At 34.5% G+C, this 23,623-nt stretch overlaps 1 protein-coding gene across 1 annotated transcript in view; it reads right to left on the bottom strand.

Moving 5' to 3' along the window:
• Window positions 1–23,623, bottom strand: part of LOC102688851 (glucosidase 2 subunit beta-like) — a 220,000-nt gene that overhangs the window by 30,862 nt on the left and 165,515 nt on the right. The window contains exon 13 of the mRNA XM_015345445.2: window positions 19,382–19,456. Coding sequence (XP_015200931.2) covers window positions 19,382–19,456 — 75 coding nt within the window. The remainder of the gene's footprint in view (window positions 1–19,381; window positions 19,457–23,623) is intronic.

Below are 23,623 nucleotides of genomic sequence, written 5' to 3'. Positions count from 1 at the left end.
TCCTTTATCCTATATTCCATACAAGTACAGAATGCTACAGTAGATAATGGTACTGCATGTTATCTGTTTGTAACATGTATTTGCATTATGAACAGTTTGATTTTACCCGTGAATGTTTGATTTTCCAATCTGAAATTTTGCTCATTGTTTATGTTGATTGATAATAATAAATATAATAATTAAAAATAATTGCTTACACTTATATAGTGCTTTCCTGGACACTCCACTCAAAGTGCTTTACAGGTAATGGGAACTCCCCTCCACCACCACCAATGTGCAGTCCTACCTGGATGATGCGACGGCATTATGTGCCAGAATGCTCACCACACATCAGCTATTCAATTCATGGGGATGGGGATTATTAGGAGGCCATGATTGGGAAGGGCCAATGAGAAATGTGGGGTTACACCCCTACTATTTTCGAGAAATGCCCTGGGTTTTTTAATGACCACAGAAAGTCAGGACCTCGGTTTTACATCTAATTCGAAGGACGGCACCATTTTTCTACAGTATAGTGTCCCCGTCACTATTCCGGGGCATTAGAACCCACAAAGACTGCAGGGTGAGCGCCCCCTGCTGGCCCCACTAACACCTCTTCCAGCAGCAACCTTAGCTTTTCCCAGGTCTCCCATCTAGGTACTGACCAGGCTCACCTGCTTAGCTTCAGTTGGTTGCCCGTTGTGAGTTGCAGAGTGATATGGCTCCTGGCATTAGTGTATATACAGTACTCTAGGGTACCTCTAAATTTACCAAAAGAACTTGTTGGCTTCCAGAATTATTTTGTAACATTTTACAAAAAATCTTTGGCCTGGCCTCCCAGCCACAGAGCCACCTCACCACCCCCATTTATGACATTTAATCATTTAATAAATGTCATTTAATAAATTTATGACATTTCAGAATTTCAACTAGTCAGATTTAACTCACTGTACTAACAATTACATTTTAGAAAACACATACATAATACATGTATTATCATGTATTACTTATGTTTATGTATTTTTTAAAATGTCATTGTGTTATTTGTAATGGGGAAAACCCAAGACAAAGTTCTAGTCGTAGTGGACAATAAAGCTAATCTAATGAATGATCCGAAGTCAACTGTTTGATACATTTTATTTCAAATACAGTCAGATGTCACATCATGTCAAGAGGAAGATGGCAATGGTGGCTATGCGGGAAGAATGAATTAAGACAAGAAAGCTTTTGATGGCAAATGGTGCAGAAGTTGGTGTGAATTATGCCCAAAAGATACTAAAAGGTGATGCAAAGGAGGAGCAGTATTAGATACCTTATATTTTCTCCAGCTTTCAAAATGATAAAGTGGGAACCTCTGAGGAGTGGTTTGCACCTTGCAAAGAAAAATGTAGAGGTTAATCCTATGCTGAAAACTAGAAAGAAAGAAATAAAATCAAAGTTTTGGCAGCACAGCCTCTTTCTTCACTGCACTGCTTTTTTCTTTCTGATTTCATCTACTGTACTTTTTCTACTGATTAAGAAGTCATTTTGGGAATCAAAAATATTTTGTCACAGCTTTCTTGATGGCCATCTAAAGCATCACAAAATGATAATAAAAAAATAAAAAATGCAGTTAACATATTTTTAGACATTTAAAATGTGTATTAAATGTACTCTGAACTGGTTTAATACTGTAATTAGTTCATGCTCTAACTGCCTTGACAACTCCCATTAGGTTACCAATTAAAGACCTAGAGATTCAGGTGAGACAAATAACTTCTTTAATAGTCTTGTTACAAGATCCCTGTTGCGTAGCCATGTAATTAATATTTTATATAGACTCTTAGCAAGAGCAGATATGAAACCTTACACTGAGAGTTGGTCACGGCTAATTTCTAATTCAATCAGTTTGGAAACGTTATTATGGTGGTAAAAACAATTACATTTTAAATGGACGAGCGAGGTGGAGGCTATTGCAAGAAAATTATTTCAGGTTTTAAAATTTGAATATGTTAAAAAAATACAATATCAGTAAGTCATGCTTGAAGTGATATGCGTTTAAATATAAGTTATATGTGCTGATGTTAGATGTAACTTCTGCAATTCACCACCAAAACACACATTTTTTGCTTTGTTGATTACAAAAGGTATTTTATGTATTATTGTTTTTCAAAATCCAAATAAAGTTTTATAACAATTGTTAATTGTTAAATACATGTACATCGCAACCAACCTGAATTTATCCTTCACAGAAGACAGGTACTCACCCCTATTCACACTCAAACTATTTGTGGGGCATGACTCCTGGGGGCATTCAGTAACTATACATCAGCCTGCTAGGGTGATGGGGTCCATCCATCATATATTATTTCTTTGCCATGGGTGCTGCGTGACCATTGCAAACTTGCAGTTCCTGGAATCCTATGTTGAACAGCATACCCCAGAGCCCACTCCATCACAAACATGGTCCATATGAGGGTGGGGTGTTTACAATTAAAAACAAGCACTGTGAGTACTACAAAACAAAATATAGCATTAACAAGGTCATCATTTACCTGGCATGTGAAATAAATACAGTACATTTAGGTTTTAGTAAATCAGTAATTTATATTGTATATAATCAAAGTGAGTGAAACAGAACCATACAATGTTCTGTCAATTCAGTTAATATGGAGAGAGTGCGTTTTAACTAATTTTAGGTATCCTGTAATTTCCTAAATTAGACTTAAACAGGGAGGATACCAATTGAGCATTAAAGAACCAAAATTGTATTCCTGTGTGTGGCAATCAGCATTGCAGTTGGTTCCTTATTAGGAAACACTTTTGCTATTTACTGCAATTAACTCTTGAAGACATGCAGCCTATTACCATAAATGAGACAAACAAAATGATCATAATGGTAAACAAATCTTCAAACCAAGAGTATACAAACAACACAGACTTTTGCCTCTTGGCTAGTGTACAATTGGATTATAAAAGTAATTAAGCCTTTTTTAATTATCAGTGATAACTATTAAATGTATGGTGAAAAAACAGTGGCAAGAGTGACACTGATACATGGGATACAATATTATGTCCAAGTTATGCAAAATACATGGTTTTAAAAGGTCACAGCTCTCCTGCCCTGGCCCATAAGATCTAGAATCCAACAGGGTTTCTAAGACTCTTTAAAACATTAACTGCAGAAGACCTTTGAAAAGTGTTAAATTGGTCCAGTTGAGTAAATGTTCAGCTCAATTGGGTCATTACGAGCAGAGGTGTAATGAAAATGACACTGTGGATTGAAGTTGCGCACTACTGTAATAGAGTGACCTGATGATCATCAAGCATTTCAGTCTTTTACTCTGAGGTGCAAAAAAATAATAACTCTATACTAATAAAAATGAACTAAAGAATTAACATTTTAGCTAAGGGCTGAATAATTAAACTAATAATGAAATTCAATTCTGATATTCTGAAAGTCAAAGCTTACCTTTAGTACAGTGATAAGACGATATAGTATTGTACATCTTTCAAAAATCAAAGAAAAATAGCTTTCATGTTAAAAGTTAATATACATTTATAACTGCTAAATTAATATACACTCAACACAGTGGCAAGACTGCAAAACATATCAGAGATGCTAAAAAAGTGCACTAAAACAACTTACTTAAATTGTACTGCAAGCAGTTCAACTTTAAATGCATATCCCATTATCAAACAGAAAAAAACTAATATATGTTTTAAAGGTCAGATGCACTAAATTTATCACTAATGCCTGGAAAAATCTTTTTCAAATACTCATTATGTAACAACACTGTGCAGCAGCGTTATAAAAATGTCAACCATATTTAAAAATGGTTTTGTACATTGTACAATGTCCAACTAATGTGATAAATATGAAAACCAATATCTCATGTTGATACAGTATGTCAAACAAATGAACACTATTATAAAGCAAAACAAAGTTTTCAGTAATTTATTAAGAATACAATACCCTTTTAGGTTAAAATAATACATTTACAAAACATCCCTAGTTAGTGATAGATTTGATTATATATAAAGATGAAACTATTTCTAATTCTTACGCTTCCACCTGTATTGTCCAGTTTTGTATTGTCCTTGAAGGTTAACATAGTATTATTTTAAAGACTTACAAAAAAATAGGAATTAAGTGGCAAGGATTACTGTACAGCATGTGGAACAGCTATTTCAGCACATGAGGTAAATGTACTGCTTATAAGGAAGCAAGGTACTTTGGCACAAAAAAGTAACTCAGCATTATGCTGAAGAGGAAAATTAAAATTATAATGCAGGATATGCTAATACAAGGTACAGGAGCAGGAAGAGGCAAGAAAAGATCAAATGAAGTGAAAAAGGGTTATCATTGCATTAAATTAATAGTGACAATGATCTAATAAGTTGTATGGTCCGCAGTGCCTGTACAACTATAGTTTTCTGTTACAGAACCTTCACATTAATGAAACATAAAAACACTGCATACGACATGGTTTTGGAAACAAAAAACAAAGCAGGTAATGCTTTGTCATGCTCATGTCAGGTAATGATGGAGAAAACTTTCAGGACACAAAGTATCAACAGCAAGTCGTAATGTTTTTAGGACGTACAGAATATCTGCAAATCTAATGTTTCAAGTTAGTAAGATCACACAAGTATAAATGACACCACTGCGGTAGAAATTCATGCAAAATAATGTCAACACTTTAGAAAAGCACCTTGATACAATAAAGAAATGCCCTGTAGTTGGTTTAATACCAGAAGTATATCAAGAGGCTTATCACAAAAGCTCAGAACATTGAGAAAAATACACTATAAACAAAATTCTACTTTTGTAAATGAAAGGATGAAGCAACTAGGGAATTAAGATGTTGCTCAGTGAAGAAAGTCTGGAAAGGTGAAAGATTGCAGCCACAGTGGATTCTCATGCGTGACCAGACATCATCAGGGAAACAGTGTAAAACCTGAAACAATGCACAAGCAGCACACTGCATAGCACACAAGCTTTCACCTTTTTGTCATTAGTGTGGTGCTGTTTGTAAAACAGAACACATACGGAGTTTCCAACAATACTTTCATCTTTATTTTCATTTTTTTAAAACAGAAAAAACCTCCACGAGTGGGAAAAACAAATGGAGGAACAGACACTGAACTTCACCCAGCCATGTGCGTACCTGCCAATTTATCAGTGCTATTTCAGCAGTTTCCTGAAAAGAGAAAGAGCCCTGGGAGACGGCTAAAAAACCCTGATGCCTCCACTGTTCCTGATACAGAGCAATGATTTTGTCTGAATCTCTGTGTTGGTGACAGTCTGATTTTGCGACACTTTTGTTATTTAGTGACAGATGTGTTGACACACTGTTCTACTCTCCAAATGTTTTTAATAGGAAACCACAGATATTTCCTCAACCAATTTAATGATACACAGTACAAAGAATAGCTGAGAACTCTGTTGGGTAATCCTGACACCAGAAACAGGAATTGTTAAGAAGTTTATAGGAGACAAGCTTTTTGATTGACACATATGGAAGCCAGCTTTTGATAGTGCAAAGAACTGAAGTGGGTTTCTTTATTGATGAACTTGAGCAATATCTCCCTGCTGTTATCATGAATGATCCCACCTGGTTTTTCTTTGTTAAAAGAACTGAGTGCACAGCAGTCATCTAAAGGAACTTAAATCTCTTATTAGCCAGGAAAAGATGGAGTAGCTCACCAAATTACTTCACCACCTTTTTGCAGACATAGTTAGACCATGATTTATATTGTGATAACAGATCATGGTCTCAGACAATGTGGTCATCCCTGTCTTTACTTCAGAATACAGCAAATATGCTGAAAGGACATTGTGTCTCAGAATACAGCTCTTGGTTTAATGGAATAATAGGGTGGAAGAGGTGTCTTTTATTGCTAAATGTTGATTAAATCACAATTTTCAACACCAAAACACACTATTACAGGAGATAAAATATACACTATATTTTTAACAATTGCAATTAACATAGTCCATGAAAACTGCTGTAGTACTGTAAATGTACAGTACAAGCTCTATATTTCAGGTGATGTGAAAATGCTGTTTAAAACTCACTAAAGCATAAGAAACACAAACAACACCCATGGTAAGTAACTGACCTACAGTAACTCTATAAAACACCATTGATATTCCCGATTTACTGTACAGTATAAACCTATGTAGTATCTATTTTACCTTGTTTTATTATTTACACATTTCCATATTATTGTGGGGAAAGTCTTGTATTTCTGATTTTAAAGACAAAATTCCTCTTTAGCAGAGTTTGTCTTTAAAATCCAAAGTCCATTAAAGCAAAGTCCACTAAACCGAGGCTTTACTTTAAATCTACTACAGCATTTTAGTTCTCATGCCCAGTGATGTACTGTAGTTTAAAGAAATCAAAAAGAGAAAAGAACAAACAAGGAATAAGAGAAGAAAAATGCATGTTTTAGATGTTTTGTTTTGAGAAGTTGTGTATGTAGTATTACTGTTTCTGATTTGATCATTTTTAAAATGAAAAGGTATGGACTTACAATTTTGTTGAGGGACATTGCTGTCTGATGTACAGGATGCTGTTAATTCATAACAACAGATGCATGATGGGTTTTCTTACATAGAAATTAGGTTACAGTTGGAGAGGAATACTGCAGGCTAAAAATATTAAATAGCGTAGCTCAAGCTAAGCTTTTTTTTTGCCAAACGTTCATCAAAGGGAAGATATTTAGACATTTGCAGTTACCAGAAATGCACTGTGTTGAAACTTTTTTTCTGATAACCTTATAAGGAGAAATGTAAACTGAAAAAAATATACACTGGAAACTTATCTTTCAACCACTAGTAGGATATTGTTCATCCTAGAGCAGGGAATTTTTCAGGAGGTGAAAGAACAAATCGGTTTCTATTAGCTATTTAGTTTTATTACTAAAACAAAAACTTATTTAGTTTCCTTTGACTTGTGAAAACTTTAATTTTCCAAAGACTTTAAATTATTAGATGAGCATTTTCAAGACTGGAAAATGTGTTTTTCCAGACTTCTAGACAAACATACAAATCCTGATGGTTGAAACCCATAATATGTGCAATATTCTGCACAATAAGCATCTGACAGTGTCTCAGGAATCTCTTTAACCATAATTCAAAGGTCTGTTTTATAAACTCCCATCAGATTGACCTTGCACTGTATGACACAGCCGAAGGCACAGTGTGATGGCAGGTATTTTTAAAATATATGGGTCTCAGGCAACAGACACACAGATACACTTGTACAGAAAAAAAAATCAGTGCTCTATATTTTAAACTGTAAGCTTCTAACAAAAAACAAACAAACAAAACACAAATTCCTCTTCAACACTAAATGTCTTTAATAGACCTCAATCAAAAAAGAAAACAAAAACCTTCTTAAAATCCAAAAAACCTCTTCTACAAACACAAATGCAAGTGTCCATGGCCTCATCACTTGCTTTCCTTGTTCACTTCTTACCTGCACATTATATTCAGGGGTTTGCTAAAGAAGAAATAAACAATAAGCCTCAGGAAGTTTAAGAACAACATTCTTAATTAAATAGTATGAGTACAGAATTGGCAAAAGTATTTCATGTACTGAAAGCACTCAAGATGAATAACTGATAGTATCATGTCAATTGTACTCAAGGAAACAAGAGATACTGTATTATTCAGAAACCTTGATGCAACTCTTCAAACACTTGGGTAATGTACCCATGTACTATAGAATGTCTAATGTAGTGCCCATCCATAAGAAGAGTGACAAAAAAGTGATTATAGACTGATATGTTTGACTTCTATTGCTTCTGAAGTTATGGAAACTTATAAGAGCTTGAGTAAAACCTGTATGGAAATAATATCCTAAGGAAAAGTCAACATCTTACCTAGTCAATGTGTTAGTGTTCTTGAACAAACAATGTTCAGTAATTCAAATTCAATTCAAGAGATATTTTACAATTCAAAGATAAGTACAATACATGCAGACCGAAGTAAAATAAAGTATTTGGATTGCAAATTGGTTAATAAAATAAAAAAATACAAATCAATGGTTATAAATGGCGAATACAAATTAGGGATGAATACTCAAAATGGGGTGATATAATTAGTGGAACAAAAAAGATATCTGTAAAAGGACCACTGGTCTTCTTCATATGAAAAATCCTGATTCTAAAATAGTTATTCAATTAGTCAGGTTTACAGGTGATACCAAAATTAGGAACAAACACTGCAGAAGCAGAAGATGAAATTCCAAAAGATTTAGATAAAACTCAAGACTAGGCAGTGAAGGCCTTTGCCTGCAGTTAGCAAAAACAAAGTATAAATATGAAATGCGAAACTGAGATAAAGGCTGCTTATGAAAAATACTTAGGAGTTTCTGTCGACACACCATTTAGATTTTCTTGATAATGTGGGCAAGCAATTCAAAAAGCAAACTAATGCTGGGATATAAAGATAAAAGCAGATAACTTACGTAAAGGGATGTTAAGTTAATATTGTAAAATACACTACGAAGGCCTCACTTAGAACATTGTGCACAATGCTGGTGGACACACTGAATTTAAGAAAAGATATTTCTAAAATAACTAAACTTTTTTTGTTGAGAACAGAGATGATTATGAGGGAAATTGAATCCCAAAGGCATTGAGAAAGGTCAGAATCAACAGTAAAACACAAACCAGAGGACACGAATGGGAACAATGGGCAAGTGCATTTAAAACTGAGAAAAGGAGGCACTTTTTTACAGATGGTTCTGTGACTATGGAGTTGAAGTCAATAACCAGGCCTTTTAAGAAATGGCTGGTGTGATTCTTGAATTATTTAGCCACTAACTATTAAATAAATTAGATGGACCAAATGGCCTCCTTTCATTTCCAGAAAGGTTTGTAACCTTTCTCATATTCTTATTAATTAGCTACTTCTAATTAAACAAACTACTGTAGATTAAATACACTGCCACCTGATCTTGTCAGATCTCAGAAGCTATGCAAGGCTGGACCTGGTCAGTGCTGGTTTTGGAGACCTCTGATTTTAAATGTTGCTTTAGTAAGTAGTGTTTGAAGAACTTTTACCACTAGTCTAGAATTTGAAACTCAAAGCTTCACGTATGGTGATAGGGGGCACTGTGCTATTGGAAGTGTCATCTTTCAGATGATATTTTCAACTGTGGTCCTGTTATTAAGGATACAATGATACTAAATGAAGGAGTAGGAATGCTAACTCAGATTTACTAAACTCTGCTTCAGCCTAGCTCAATCTAACCTACAGTACCTAACTTTCTCTCTGAAATCTGGCCTCCTAATAATCCCCATCTATGAATTGGCTTCTTTACACTGCTCTCCTCCCCACTGATAGCTGGTGTGTGGTGAGAGTTTTGGCGCACTATGGCTGTCGTCGCATCCTCTAGGTGGATGCTGCACATTAGTAGTGGAGGGAGGTCTCCATTACCTGTAAAGCGCTGCGAGTGGAGTGTCCAGAAAAGTGCTATATAAGTGTAAGCAATTATTAATTATTATGATTAAATCTATCAGTAAAACAAATACCTGATCTTTTGTGTAGTGGGGCTTCTAGCAAAGAATGGCTCCTATGCATCACACCTAAGAGGGTTAGGTTCTCAGGTGTAGAGGAAGAGGTCCCCTCCAATGTGTGAAGTGCTATACAAAGGCAAGAAATTGATTAATTAAACTTTAAGGGAAATTTGATATTTTACAGCTGCCTGATTAAAGCTCAGACTTGAGCTTTAGATTAAATATTAAACACTATGACTACTGTATATGAAGCTAACAATTGTTTTGTTGGACACTGGCAGTGGTTATCATTTACTTGTTAAAGTATAGAAATACACTACCAGTAAACAGAAAGCTAGGGAGAATTCGGGTAGATATAAAAAAAAATACAAAACACACAGAAATAGTTGTACACCATGATACATTTTTATGATAAATTTAAATCTAAAATTATCTATGACAATTTTGCACTGCCGCTGCACTAGTCTACTTTCACGTCTCTAGTTACTTTGAAAGCAAATTAACGTGTCAAGATAAAGGATGCTTCTAACATAGAAGATAAATGGAAAATGGAAAATCTTAGAATGGCAATATTTAAAATACCTGCTGCATCACTAGGTACTGTAGCTTTAACTGTCCCATATTAACTGTATGTAGTAATTTCATCTAAGAGGTCCTCACTAATGGTACTTTAGGAGCTGCCCTTAGCTGGTTGAAAATGAGCCCATTAAGTAAAACACTTTATTATATAATTACATACTTGTTTCAGTGCAGTGTTACTACTTTGCAGGGTTAAATGATCACTTCTCACTGAAAATAAAATGTATTCAAAACCATATCAAACCAATTATGAATACGATCACCTGTGCTATAAACAGCTAAAAAGAGTCGAAAAGCACATCTACCCTCTCCTGTAACCAAATGTGGAGAAATAATAAAACAGATACTATCCACTCAGCAATAATTGTCTTGTTGGGTTTTAACAGCAGTTCTCAACACCAGTTCAGAAGTGCCTGCTGCTTTCATATTCAAGGTCTGCTCAAGTTGGCAGTCTACTGCAATGTTGAAATACACCTCAGGAAAAATTAACAAGAAATATAGCTATCTGTAGACAGAAAAGAAATGGTTCTTCTCCAATTTTATGAGGGTAGACTTAGATACTTTGCAAGATACATCACACCACGCTCCATTCTACCAGAACAGGAGTTTTGTGATTTATAGAACAGTTGGCTATGGGAATACAATGCTCATAAATACTGTAAATGCTCAAAGTCAAGACAATCAATCCAGTAATGTTAAAATGATATTTTTGTAGAACAGTTTAGGTCCTACTTCATTTATCCAACAAAGAGACAGACCTTTTCGTGGGATAATGGCTGCTATAGGTACAATTATTCAGACATGCAGACACAGACTTTGAGGGTAGACTTGAAGATCATTATGTAATCATATTGGTCTTTTTTCCATGATATTACAACTGAGAATGTTGAGTATTATGAGGACTGTATTATGCAATTATTTAGTGTACAGTATGTCACACATCACACATCAGTGGAAATGGTTTCATAACAATTCTACATTATCATTATAGTGTTAAATTATAAGAGGAAAAAGTCTAAAATGTATAACCTGTTACACAAAGGGTTACACAAGTGCCGCCTTCATTTCCTACTTATTAGAATTTCCACAGGTCTCCTGGTCCATTTGCAATATTTTTTTTCTTTTACGGAAGGACATTCCAATGTAAGCACCATCTTTAAGAGACAGCAAATCATGTTACAACACAGCGGTTTAACGGGGAAGAGGGAAGTAGAGTAAGCATTTTTTGAGGGAACCTGATTTTTATTTAATGCTATCAGGTTTATGCATTGCCCTGGGTTCTAGTTCCAGACCTGCAGTGCTAGCTAAGTGGAGTTTGCATGTTCACCTCATGTTTGTGTGGGTTTCCTCTGGGTGCTCCAGTTTACTCCCACTGTCCAAAGACATACAGTACAGTACTGGTAGGTTAACTGGCTTCTCGGAAAATTGGGCCTTGGTGTTAATGTGTGCGTATTTGTGTCTGCATGTGCCCTGCGATGGACTGTTGTTCCGTCCAGGATGTACCCTGACTTGTGTCCACTGCAACCCAGTATTGGATAAACTTTGATAAAGCAGTTAGAAAATGGATGGACGAATGGATGGATTAAACAGTGTCTCTTGCTTATTTTTCCCGATTAATAGGACACAAAAGGAAACTATATGGAAGTGCCTTTAAAACTGATAAAGCACAACTTTAAACAAAACAATTTGGGAACATTGTATAAACTATGCAGCCTTGTGTTGAAATCAATACCCCGGTTTCTTTCAAAAATAGGTGGATGATGTTCTTGGATAGATCACCTGTTAAACACCAAATGACCTAGATGAGCCAAATGGCCATGCTTTTAGCTGTTCTTACCTTCTAATCTTTAATTAGATTTTTTAGACTGAGTTAATACAGACTTGAGAACTGAATCAATAACATAAGACACATGGTGAATAAATGTCAAAAGACATTTTCCAAATTGTAGCTATTATTAAAAAGATGTGATTACATAAGGTCGGCCACTCCTATCTTGATGTTTAGCATTTCGTGATTTTTACTGTCAGTCTTTCCGTCTATTTGGAATTAAAAAGCCAAAATCAAAAACTTTCAAAGTGTAGCAACCCAATCTACATGAAATGACCAGAAAAATTTCATATTGGCCTTACTATCTAATCAGATCCCCTTCACGTGATGAAAAAAGTAATCTCTGGTTTGTAAATGTCAGACACAGATTGCTGAATACTGACAGAATAATGCCAGTGGTATTGCTCACAGCTGCTAGTGTTGGATCTGCAAAATAATGTTCATGTTTTAGGCTTTGACAAACCAGAAGCATGCTGAACACAATCCTTTTGTTCTCTACAAGAATCCATTTACAAGTCTTCATACAAAACAAAAAATATCAGTTTAGATGTTTGCTTTGCTTTGTATTTTAAGACGGTAACACAACTTATGCTTGGGTACATCGGTCATTTTTATTATGGCAAAGTCATTCGTGTGATTCTGCTTTGCATACTGTAGCATGCAATATCTGGCATACTGAAAAGTAGATGCATTACTTGCAGATGTTTTGTATTTGTCCATAGAACACAGAAAAGGCAAAGACAAGAAGCAAATACTGTATACCTTGTATCTGAATGATAGTATAGTATTGTTAATCATATATACTGTAAGCCCTCAAAATGCCCCCAACAAATCCACATATTAAAATAGACCCATCTCAGGATTCAGGAAAGACTACAGTAAGTTCTCCTATAAAAGAATGTAACATTGATGTTTTCAAACGGGTGTTCAAATGTGTGTGTTTCTTGTTTTGAGGTAACACACTGAAGCCAACTAAAGAATAAAGATAAAACCAAAATTGTAAATGGTCATGCAAATTAAATTGAATGCTAAGTAACCTAGGGATGAAGAGAAAGCTTAGGCATTGTCCACTGTGACCAAGCCACTTGATAGAGTGTAGAAACCCATAATTTAATATGGGCTTACTTTGTGTCTGTTTAGCACTGTTCTTACATTTCATACTGCACTTACATTACATCTCAAATACATGCAAATGAACAGTAATTAAGGTATGCTTAAAAAGGAAGAAAAGAGCATTATCATTAGACTTTTCTATTATTTTCTATTATTATAATTTTTAAAAAGTCGGTGGGGGGTTTCAAATCTCTTGTGCATGAAATAAACCACTACTGACCAAACAAGCATATTTCCAAACTACCATGAGCATTAACGGGGGATTCACCCTGTATTCATGAATTTTCAACATTGGATCAACAAAGTTCAAAGATTCACAGGGCTATAATAGACTTTGGCAATTAATATTTCATATCTCCTGTTGCACTGCGTTTTATGGTAATCCTTTATCAGGAGGTAATTATCTAAGGAAATGAAGAGTAGCAATGAAAGGTTTACTAAATGAGAAAAGAGTGTGACAAAAAACTTAACCAAAAAACTGCGGGAGTAAGTCTGCAAATTCATTATGGTAAAAATTTACAAACTGACATTCTTAGCTATCTGGATGACTGCTTCAGTCTTTGAGCCTGAGTACAGAATATATTGCAGTCCCCATTCCAGATCTGACAGGTTGCTAGGCTACATTATTTTAGTCTTCCATTTTCCAAATATATTATTTAATTAAACAGTTCAAGGCACACCTATAGTTTTGAATACTACATGAGTTAAACTTACAATAAATTAATAGTCAATGAATGCGACAAGATCTTCATATTTTATTATTTTTACTTGAAATTTCACTTAAGCCAACATAAACCTGGATTTGTGTTGTGTGTTGTTCATTTACATAAAGATTTAGAAATCATCTGGTTAACACATAATGCAATTTGCTTGGCAATGCCTGGAATCGTCTATTACTCTGTTTCCTGTTGCTTTGATTGAATAAACAGGAGAAGGCCGTTATGAATGACAATTTTTACAAATTACACATCTACAAATGGGATAAAAGCATGAACATAGCTTTGCTTTGAAGTAAAAGAACACTATATTTAGCCCACTCCCTTGTTTGTGCATGACTTTTGTCATTTGTGCAGAAAGCTTTTAATTACTCATTTAATTCCATCTCTCCCAGGGAAATACAAAGCACAGTGTTAATTTTACTGTATAATCAATACGATAACTTTGGGTTTAGTCCTTTGAGATGCCAGGATTCTGCTACTAAAAGAAGATGACTCTTTCTATCTTTCTCTGCTGTCACAGCCTTAAGAGCAAACCTGAAAGTACAAAGTCTCCCAGTGCTGACAGAAAATTCTCACGCTATATTGCTGAGGCACGCATCCATGAAAATGTGAATGCAAAGTAACTGTGGGCTAGCAACATATTAATCACAATTCGTACTTTTTCCCCACAAACACATATAGTACTGTAGCATACCAAATGTTTTGTGGAATCATAATTCAAAGCTGACCAGTTCCAATAAATACATGAAAAAATACCTCAGCAAATGTTCTACAGAAAAACACTGGGTTACATTAAAGGTTATTAAAATGCAATGGGAATTTCTGTCATAAACCCTGTTCAATTTTCCATGCTTTTTTATTTTTAAATCTGATGCTGCCTTTCTGGGCTCCCGAGGAAAGATGTAGACCTTAAGAGATTGCAGCTGGAGGGTTTTCAAGGTCAGATGATGGACAGGCAGGGACAATACAGGACTAATTCTCACCAGCCTGTAGAGAACTCTTTTAGTCAGCTGCCTTCTCTGGTTTTCCCAGGACACTAGAAACCTAAGAGGTTTTTATCACAGGCAGACTGGAATATCACTGCATCTATTTCTGCGCATTGATTCTTTGAAAAGCAGTTTAGCATTGTTTTAAATTTTTAATGAAAGCAGTTTTCTAAGAATAGACTGTTTCTTGTTAACTGCTGTAGATCTTGGAAAAGCAAATGCACTTTATATACTGTATTCAGTACAATGCACTTTTTTAAACATAAAAAAATAAAAATCAATTATAATTTTAAGTCAATAGGGATAAGAATCTTTACAATCTTGATTGAAAAGAAAATTAAGTAAATCACATGCCAACAAATACAGTAACATCTGGTTTAGATGAGTATGGGAAAATGGTCAGGATTTGACATTCAAATGATCACTCAATGGCCACAATAGTAATCACAACAGAAAATTCAGTTTTAAAACAGTTTTAACTATCCATTTCTGGAGTATCATCCATGTGGCAGCTGGAGCTGCATAAATCATTGACGTGGTAAGCAATATAAACAAAGAATATGTTAATAAAGATAATTTATATGCTTTTCTGACAAAAGCAAACCTCACACTATCTATAAACATCTTTCTTTTCTAGGTACACTTTTTAAAAAGTCATTTTTAATTTTAATTTTGTCATGGTGACACTGGGAGCACAATGGAAGACTAGATCCTTAAAAGGAGGAGTATACTGCTAATGGAGGTGAATGATGTTTGGTGGGGTATTCTTATTTCTATACTTCGGTATAGATAGAAAAAGAAAAATACAAAGAAACCATTCTGCTACTTCATGACCCAAATCCAAAGAGAAACTGCATTGGGTACTAGCAGCTGAAACAATTATATAATGGTGAAGCTAAGAACAAAAGAAAAAAAATAGTTGGCGCTGCATTTTTGTGCTGGTAGGAATTTAATGTACAACAATAAAAATAACCAAGTTATTAAAGGTGCTTGCTCATCCAATCATATTCACTTTTTTATACTGCAGCTTGGTTCCTTGGTGACTGCTTAGCTCGGGCTTTTGTGAACCACACTTTATCAAGAAGACAGATCGTTTACTTGACTGCCCGGTTTGCTATATTCTCTAGAGGTGGCTGCAGCTGCAGGAACATGTCTGCTCTTTGGATTTTTTATTTTATTTCAAAGGAAGCACATTTACCTTGTGGCAGTCTTATGCATAACACCATCATTGTACCTTTTATTAAGACAGAATATTCTGTCTTGTGTAGGCACCACCATTCCCCAATAAACCCATGGTCTTTTTTATTATTATTTTAATACAATGTGTACTATATACAGTACATATTTTTTCAGATCAAGTTAAACCTGGAAAAAAAAGGAATTGCAAGAAAGAGAAAGAAGCAATTGGGACTTTCAAATCCTGACTCATCACTAATGTGAATGTTACACAATGGTCACAGAAAATACAAAATAGTCTAATACATCTTGAATGTATATTACATTAGCACATGTACTGTACAGCTACCCTGGCAAATAAAGGCATGCCAGTATTAAAAGGGATGTGCTTTCCTGCAACAGACTGAAATGAATGTGTTTTCTGAAATTAGAATTGTGCCAGTCTAAATAATTACATTCACGCCCACAATGCCATTATATTTAATAGCTCTTATCTTATTTAAGTGAAGCAATGGTCAATATAACAAAGGGCATGCTGACAGACATGTCACCTTTTCAGTTTTAATATACACATTCTTGGATTTTTCTGCCTGTGTATTTCTGCTGCATATTTGTGATAAATGTTACAATTTATTTCAAAGTTTTCTATTCTTAGCTTTTGCCACCAAGCCACCTACACAGGGGAAAAAAGAACTTATCTTACACACAGATTAATATTGGTGCCCACTGCTACTCTGTGAGGAGCTCCAGAGCTAAATGAGTGATGGTCTGTCTGGATAAAAAAATGAACTTATTCCCACTGCTGTGTAGTGATTCATCCTTTTCCTGTGCACTTGTTAAATGTGTGGGCTATGCCATAAATGCTGCACTGCTTGTATACTCACAAATTATATTACTAGTATGAGTTCCATAGCAGCCAAAGTGACCATTTAGTCTCCATTAACCAGCCTGCAGAAAATGAAATATTAAACAACCTCTTAACAGTGCTGGCTGTGTGAAATACATAGATGGAATCCTGATCCTTTAACATAACTGTTACATACAGTAATAGAGCAGACAACAAGTATATGAAACACCCTGTGGATTTGGTCTGTGTTTGTGTGCAGCAAAGGTGGTGATATGGAAGGACATAAAATGCATTCTCCTGTATTTCTCGTCCTACTTATACTGTACATTCCTAATTCAATAACAAATGCAACTTATAGGCAAGCTTATCCTTACAGAACTGAGAGCTATATTCATGTATACTTCTATGAAGTCACTGTAGAATCTTTTATTTTTTTTTGAGTTCCTGATATGTATAAAAAAAAACATTACTTCAATTATGTTGGAAGGAAAAAGAGCTATAAGTATGCCAATGTATTTTGATTCAGAGGGGAAAATGCTGTTCCATTATTAGTGTAGATATTTTAAAATACATTTTTATTACAAATTCTTCAGTATTTCTAGAAATATTGTTATTGGTGCTATATTATAAAGCAGAATAATGATATGAGCAACTCTAGCTCATTTGGCCTTTTCTCAGGGCAGTCTAATAAAATCCTCTATCTGTAATACAACTGAACATTTAGCTGTCAGGACCAAAATGATCGATGACATCTAGGAAAATGGCAGTACCCCTCATGATAAAGAATATTAAAAGTTTATTAAAGGTAGAATGCCAGTGAAATACTGTTTACATACCTACACATTATAAGCTGTCTTTTGACTGATGGCAAAGGGAACTTTGATAGTAAAAAGTGACAACGGATTGGCAACCTTTAATAAAGAAATGAAACCTTGATAGATTGTAAATCCATAAATGAAAAACTGTTTCATAATGCACCCATTTATCTACAGGAACACAGCTGATATGAAATGCAGTGAAGATTAACAAAATATTGTGTAGTCACGAACATTAAACCAACAAAGTGTTTTTTTGACACATCAGCATGTCAGATGGAATGCTGTACCATGCAAATACACCATCCTGAGGTATTCAAGTCAACCAGAACTGGGAAAGACTTTGAGTGAGAAAAAGCAGAATTTCTGTGATTTCAAGATCTATGTTCTTTAAAGTGGGAGGCTACGATAGGATATTGTGTAAGTTGGCCAAATGTTTCTGATGGAAAAGTGTCATCTTTTTTGACAAAACATTTCCACAAACCATGATAATCTTTGCATTTTGGAATATTCATATCAGAGTTTTTTATGATATTCGTTTTTCAACTGTCGCTCTGGACTGAGTTCTGCCTCATTAACATAGAATCTAAAATGTCACTAATGTAATGAATACTATTTAATTTTAAAACGATCCTTTTATTTAGTTTTCAATTAAACACCCTGCAGATAAGACTTCTACAGTTTTGTATGTGTAACATTATAACGCTGCTTCTTTGACTTATGGAGTTGAAATTTGCTTTTTCCAAACTCAGGTTTTGTGGTGCAAAGAAATACATTTTAATAATCCTGTGGTGCGTTAGTGCAAACCACAGTATAAGTCCAAAGAAATAATTTAGTACCAACATAGCATTCAACATGTAAATTACAAGAAGAACCCTTTGGACTCAGAATTACAGTATGTACACAAAACTGCAATTTAAAGAAATAATATATTTAAGTGTATAATATGTATAATACAGTAACTCAATTACTTCAGAATCACATAACACTGCTGGCCTCGAAAAGAACAACACATATGCTGAAGGCACTTTTAAAAATCCAACATTTAAATCACTTCTATACCTAGAATCAGAATGACCTATAACTGAGATGCACATTTTTTACATTATTACTGTCTCAACACGTACACATTACAAACAATAAGGCAACATACAGCATTTGACTTATACTGTACTGCATTTATTTTTTTATTGGAATGAAACCTGAATTGTGCAATTGTTGTTTGCATTTACTTAGGACTTGTTACGTTCTGCAATATAGTGGTAACTGAGAGGTTAAAAGGGAACATTTTACACCAAACGTAACTACCTCCATTGTTGATAAAAGTAAAGGTAATGACTAGATAAAATTTGAACATTGACTTACCTGCCAAGTGTAAATTATAAATTACTGGCTGGTTCTTTCTTCAGCCCAAGGAAAACTTATCAAATACTGGGATTGTAATTTATGATTGATGATAGATTCAACCTCCCTTTTCAAGAGTGCATGTGTGGTTTCCCTTTGGGTAGACTATGTGTCACAAAGTTCCCATCTACTTCATTTATTATGGAGTTAACAGTTAGCCAATAAATAAACCAAGTTCCTTTGTCTTCCCAAAACAGTACAGATTGCCTTCAGTGATAAACATATTATTTCTATCCTTAAGTCAAACTGAAGATGTATCTTTTATCAGAGACTGAAGTACAGTCAGTATTATTTAATGATACTTTATCATTGAACCTCTCAAACTTAGACATGGTTCCCTATCTGACGTACAAATAGAGAGAGTGTGCAAGAGCTTTAAGAAATAAAACATGCCAGAATAGTGCCTCTAGCAAATTACTTACCCTAAAACAATCGTCTCAGTTCCTGTGGAACCCTTCTGTGTTACTTGATTGAAGGGACAAAACATATAAGTGTATCTGTAAAATGAAGCAGGCAAAATATTCTTAGTTTTCAGTCATTACAGCCGTATTAGAGTGATAAACGTCAGCCAACTTAATGAACATACTGAATGCTCACATTTAATTCCAATGCCATTTCTGTAAATGAATGTGCAATCCTATTACAACCCCCGCAAAGTAGTGCTTCATTAACTACATGTGTAGAAATGGATTATTTACCCACAATAATTCTACTGACATTGTCTCCTGCAATTTTAAAAAATAAAACATTGTAAAGCATAGTTAAAAAAGAAAGGAAATTAGCAAAAACTATTTTGCTTACCAGTACCATGCACTTACATAGTCTTAGAAAAAAACTGTATGCCTGAAAGTGATGGTTTAGTTTTAAATTCCAAAATATCTTGTAATTCTTGAATTTTACAGATTAAAATCATATTCTCAGTTAAATTTATTAAAGTACTGAATACATCTACCCTATAAACAGTAACATGTAACAAACTAAAAACTGTACTTACACGTAAACATACTGTACTTACAGTATGCAGTAAATGTAATCTGGCACAATAAACAATAGCATTAAGTTCCACAGAACTCAATAGATTACTGTATATGCATTAAAAATTACTAGGCACTAGATTACTGAACATTTTATATGCTATCATATTGTAGTTATATACTATACAAATAATTGTTAATTAACTATTTAGAGCATCTTTACCTTTCTTGGACCTTTACATACAGTATGAATGTAAGGCGATAGGTACTGTACGAAGATAATTAGTCCAAGAAATCATACAGACAGCACAGAGTGGAGCTGATCAAATATGCAAGACAAGTCATTGAACATTAAGAGCAAAAGGGAAATTTAGGTATATAGAAGACATTACTGAAATGGATAAGAAAATCCTGTCATATTTTTGACAACTGAAGAAAAAATGATTAAAATACAAAGAAGTAGTCAAGTTAAAAAAAACATCAAAGGTAGTGACATAAAATGCAAGTTAGAAACGGATGAACATCAGAGACAAAGTAAGTCAAGATGGTCGTGACATTTCATTAGGAATTGTTTGTGAGATAAATTAATTGTTTTAGTATACTTTAATGGTGTTTAGGCTATTTACTCTTCTATGAGTACTTGCTCAATTTCTGGTACTTTTCTATTTTCCTCCGGTTTCGCTATAATGCCTGCATATGTGTCTTGGCAGTATAGAAACATCAGCATGAATCTCCCATTTGATTTAGCACAGAGAAGAATTTCTCATTTAATCATTGGAAAAGCTGAAATGAGACCCATACATACTATAAAAACATGCATCACTGAAAAGGCTTTTTTTTCTACATCCTTAGCTTGAACAACTGTGAAATGCATTGCAAACTGCAGATATTGCCCATTCCAAATATGTCAGATTTTTACATGTTTTAGAAGATTTGCTGCAGTTTTTGCTGCTAATTTTGTGAAAGTGTAACTAAAAAATATTGCATTATATTTTAAAAGGTCTGTTTGTTTATACAAATAAGTGTTTAAACATTTTTAACACTGCTCATAACATTTTAAATGATTTTAAATCATATTATTATTATACCTCTTCTTTTTCTATCCTTAACCAGCAGCTTAGCTATTTGGACTTCATGGTTTTATTTCCTAGTGCTAGTGACAGTGAGAAGTTAAATCAAGCACCACACTAATTTTTCCAGTAGTTCATTAACTTGTATGAACTAGTCATGCTGCAGGTCATTTTGGCAAAGGCTTATTTCAGCTCAGCTGACAATGACGTACTGTAAAAGGAAGGATCTAGCAATAAGGTGAGGAGAAACAAGAAAAAATAAATAATAAAAATTAAATAAAGCAGTTCAGACACTCTGAGAAGCATTAGATGAGTCTGATGGAGCACAAATCATCTATTCTTTTGACAGAGGACAACCACTGGTCTTGTATTACAATTTGTTTAATAAATGTCACAGCTTTTCATGGAATACATTATTTCATCTGTCCTTTTAACTGTTACTGTATATCAAATACAGGGTAGTGGAGGAGTCAAAGCCTACATCCACAAACAACAGGGGCAAGGCAGGATACACCCAGGATGGGACGCCAGTCCCTCACATGGCAGGCTCATAAACGCAGCCACAAACATGCACACACTCACACCAGAACCAATTTTGACAGAAGCCAATTAATTATGTCTTAGGACTACAAGAACAAAGAGGTGCAGCTAGAGGAAACCCACGTGTACATACTACAGGAAGAACATACAGTACAGTACAAACTCCATGCCAAGAGCATCCCAGGTCTGCAACTGAATCCAAGGCCCCAGCACTGCAAAGCAGCAAAGCTGCCCAGCATATTTGTTAAGAGTTTTAATTGAAACATGCAAATACAACATTTTATAAAAGAGAAAGATGAACAAGGCTGAAAGTCCTGTCCACACTTAATTATTGTAACTACTGTTGCTGTATTTATGATCGAGGCAGGGAGAAGAACACACAACAAACATATGTGGAAGAGACAGTATAGGAAAAATAGCTTTTTTTTCCTCTTCAGCTACAGTATATACTTGGGACTTTCTACACCAACCACACAGACTTCAGACAGTTGAATGTATGTACTGTAATAGGCTCAAACTGGTGAAAAATAAACACTATGACACCCTCAATCAATGACTGGCCCTAATGACGTGGTGAAGTCACCTCATTTTGAACTACAGTACCAGTATCAGATTCTTAGCACCATAATGCTGTTGCACAAAACAGTAAACTATCATCTTCCATACATAAGTTTTTTAACCACTGTGTCCAATATATAGGGGAGTCAGAGTATATCCCGGTAAACAACAGCCATGAGGAAGGATACACCATGGGCAGGACACCAGTTATCAGAAACATATTATTCACAAGAATTGCCAACTGGGGGAAAGTGTTCACAACAGATTTAATCACATGGGTTTTGTACTTTTAATGACATATACCTGTCATTCTTCTTATACTATATAAATTGAAATGTAATGTAATAATTAAATAATATAATTATTTATGTTAACTTGTATGTACTGTAGAATCAATTAATTTTCCACATCTATACTACTAGAAAAGATCAGATAACCTTTTCTTGTCTCTTGCTATGGCTCAGACAAAGGAAAGAAGAAGAGACTGAAAATGGGATTAAGTTTATGTAGTCGTGGTAGGGCCTTAAATATTAAACACTTGAGTTTTAAATACAGAGTTCCCTCTCTTAAGTGGGTGCTGACGTCAAATTGTTCATTTATTTGGTGTGATTCCTTTACTGTAATCTTGTGAAACACCTGAAGTGGAAAAGCACGAGGAAGTTAGCAACTTTACAACATAAAAACAATTTCTGAATAATTCATAATCTTGGAGGAATAAGAACTTCTAAGTTGTAAAGGAAGGTTGCTTAAGTATTATTTAAACCAGAGATGTTCAAGTTTGTGGTATTGAATTTTGTGTTCACAAACATTAACCACAAACAGATTTTTACCATTTTTTCCCACAAAACAGTCACAGCATTTAGTTTTCAAAAGTTTTGAAGTAGTTTTTATGGGCTTGCTTCCCTTCACAGGTTTTTTAATATGAAGTTAAATAGTATGAGTAACTAATTAGTAAGCTTAATGGTACAGTACATGCACCAGTTTATCATAGTTTCCCACAGAGAGAATCCTAAAAGCTATACATAATATAAATATTATGAAGAAAATATCCAATCTGCAAAGTTTATGATAAGAATGCCAATTAATATTGCTATTACATGAGTTTAGGAAGATTGTATTGAAAAGTCTGCAGGCACTTTACCTTTTCTTAATTGGCTTACAGGTAGTATACCGTATAGTATTTCTCTAACAACCCCTAAGGTGACTGGATTGTCAAACAAGGTGTAAAATGCAATATTGTCTTTTCTATTAGTTGGTTAACTTTGCACCTGATGGTAACTGAAGAAACTGATCTTTTCTGTCAAACTGTGTGACTGTTCACATTATAAACAATACATATTTTTTGCCATATGTATTGTGCAAATTACTGTAAGTGCATTGAAGACTGAGGATATACATTCAGTTAATACATACACTATGTCAAAAACCATTTAACACATTAAAGCAACAAATAAATGATCCTGTCCTGTCTGAGAAAAAAAATCTTTTACAAACCAAACTCCTTTATTAAGATCTCCATATC

The sequence above is a fragment of the Lepisosteus oculatus genome, chromosome 1, assembly GCF_040954835.1.
Source record: "Lepisosteus oculatus isolate fLepOcu1 chromosome 1, fLepOcu1.hap2, whole genome shotgun sequence".
NCBI classification, from domain to species: Eukaryota; Metazoa; Chordata; class Actinopteri; order Semionotiformes; family Lepisosteidae; genus Lepisosteus; species Lepisosteus oculatus.
The sequence above is the reverse complement of the archived record's forward strand: the minus strand, read 5'-3'. Positions and strand labels throughout refer to the sequence as shown.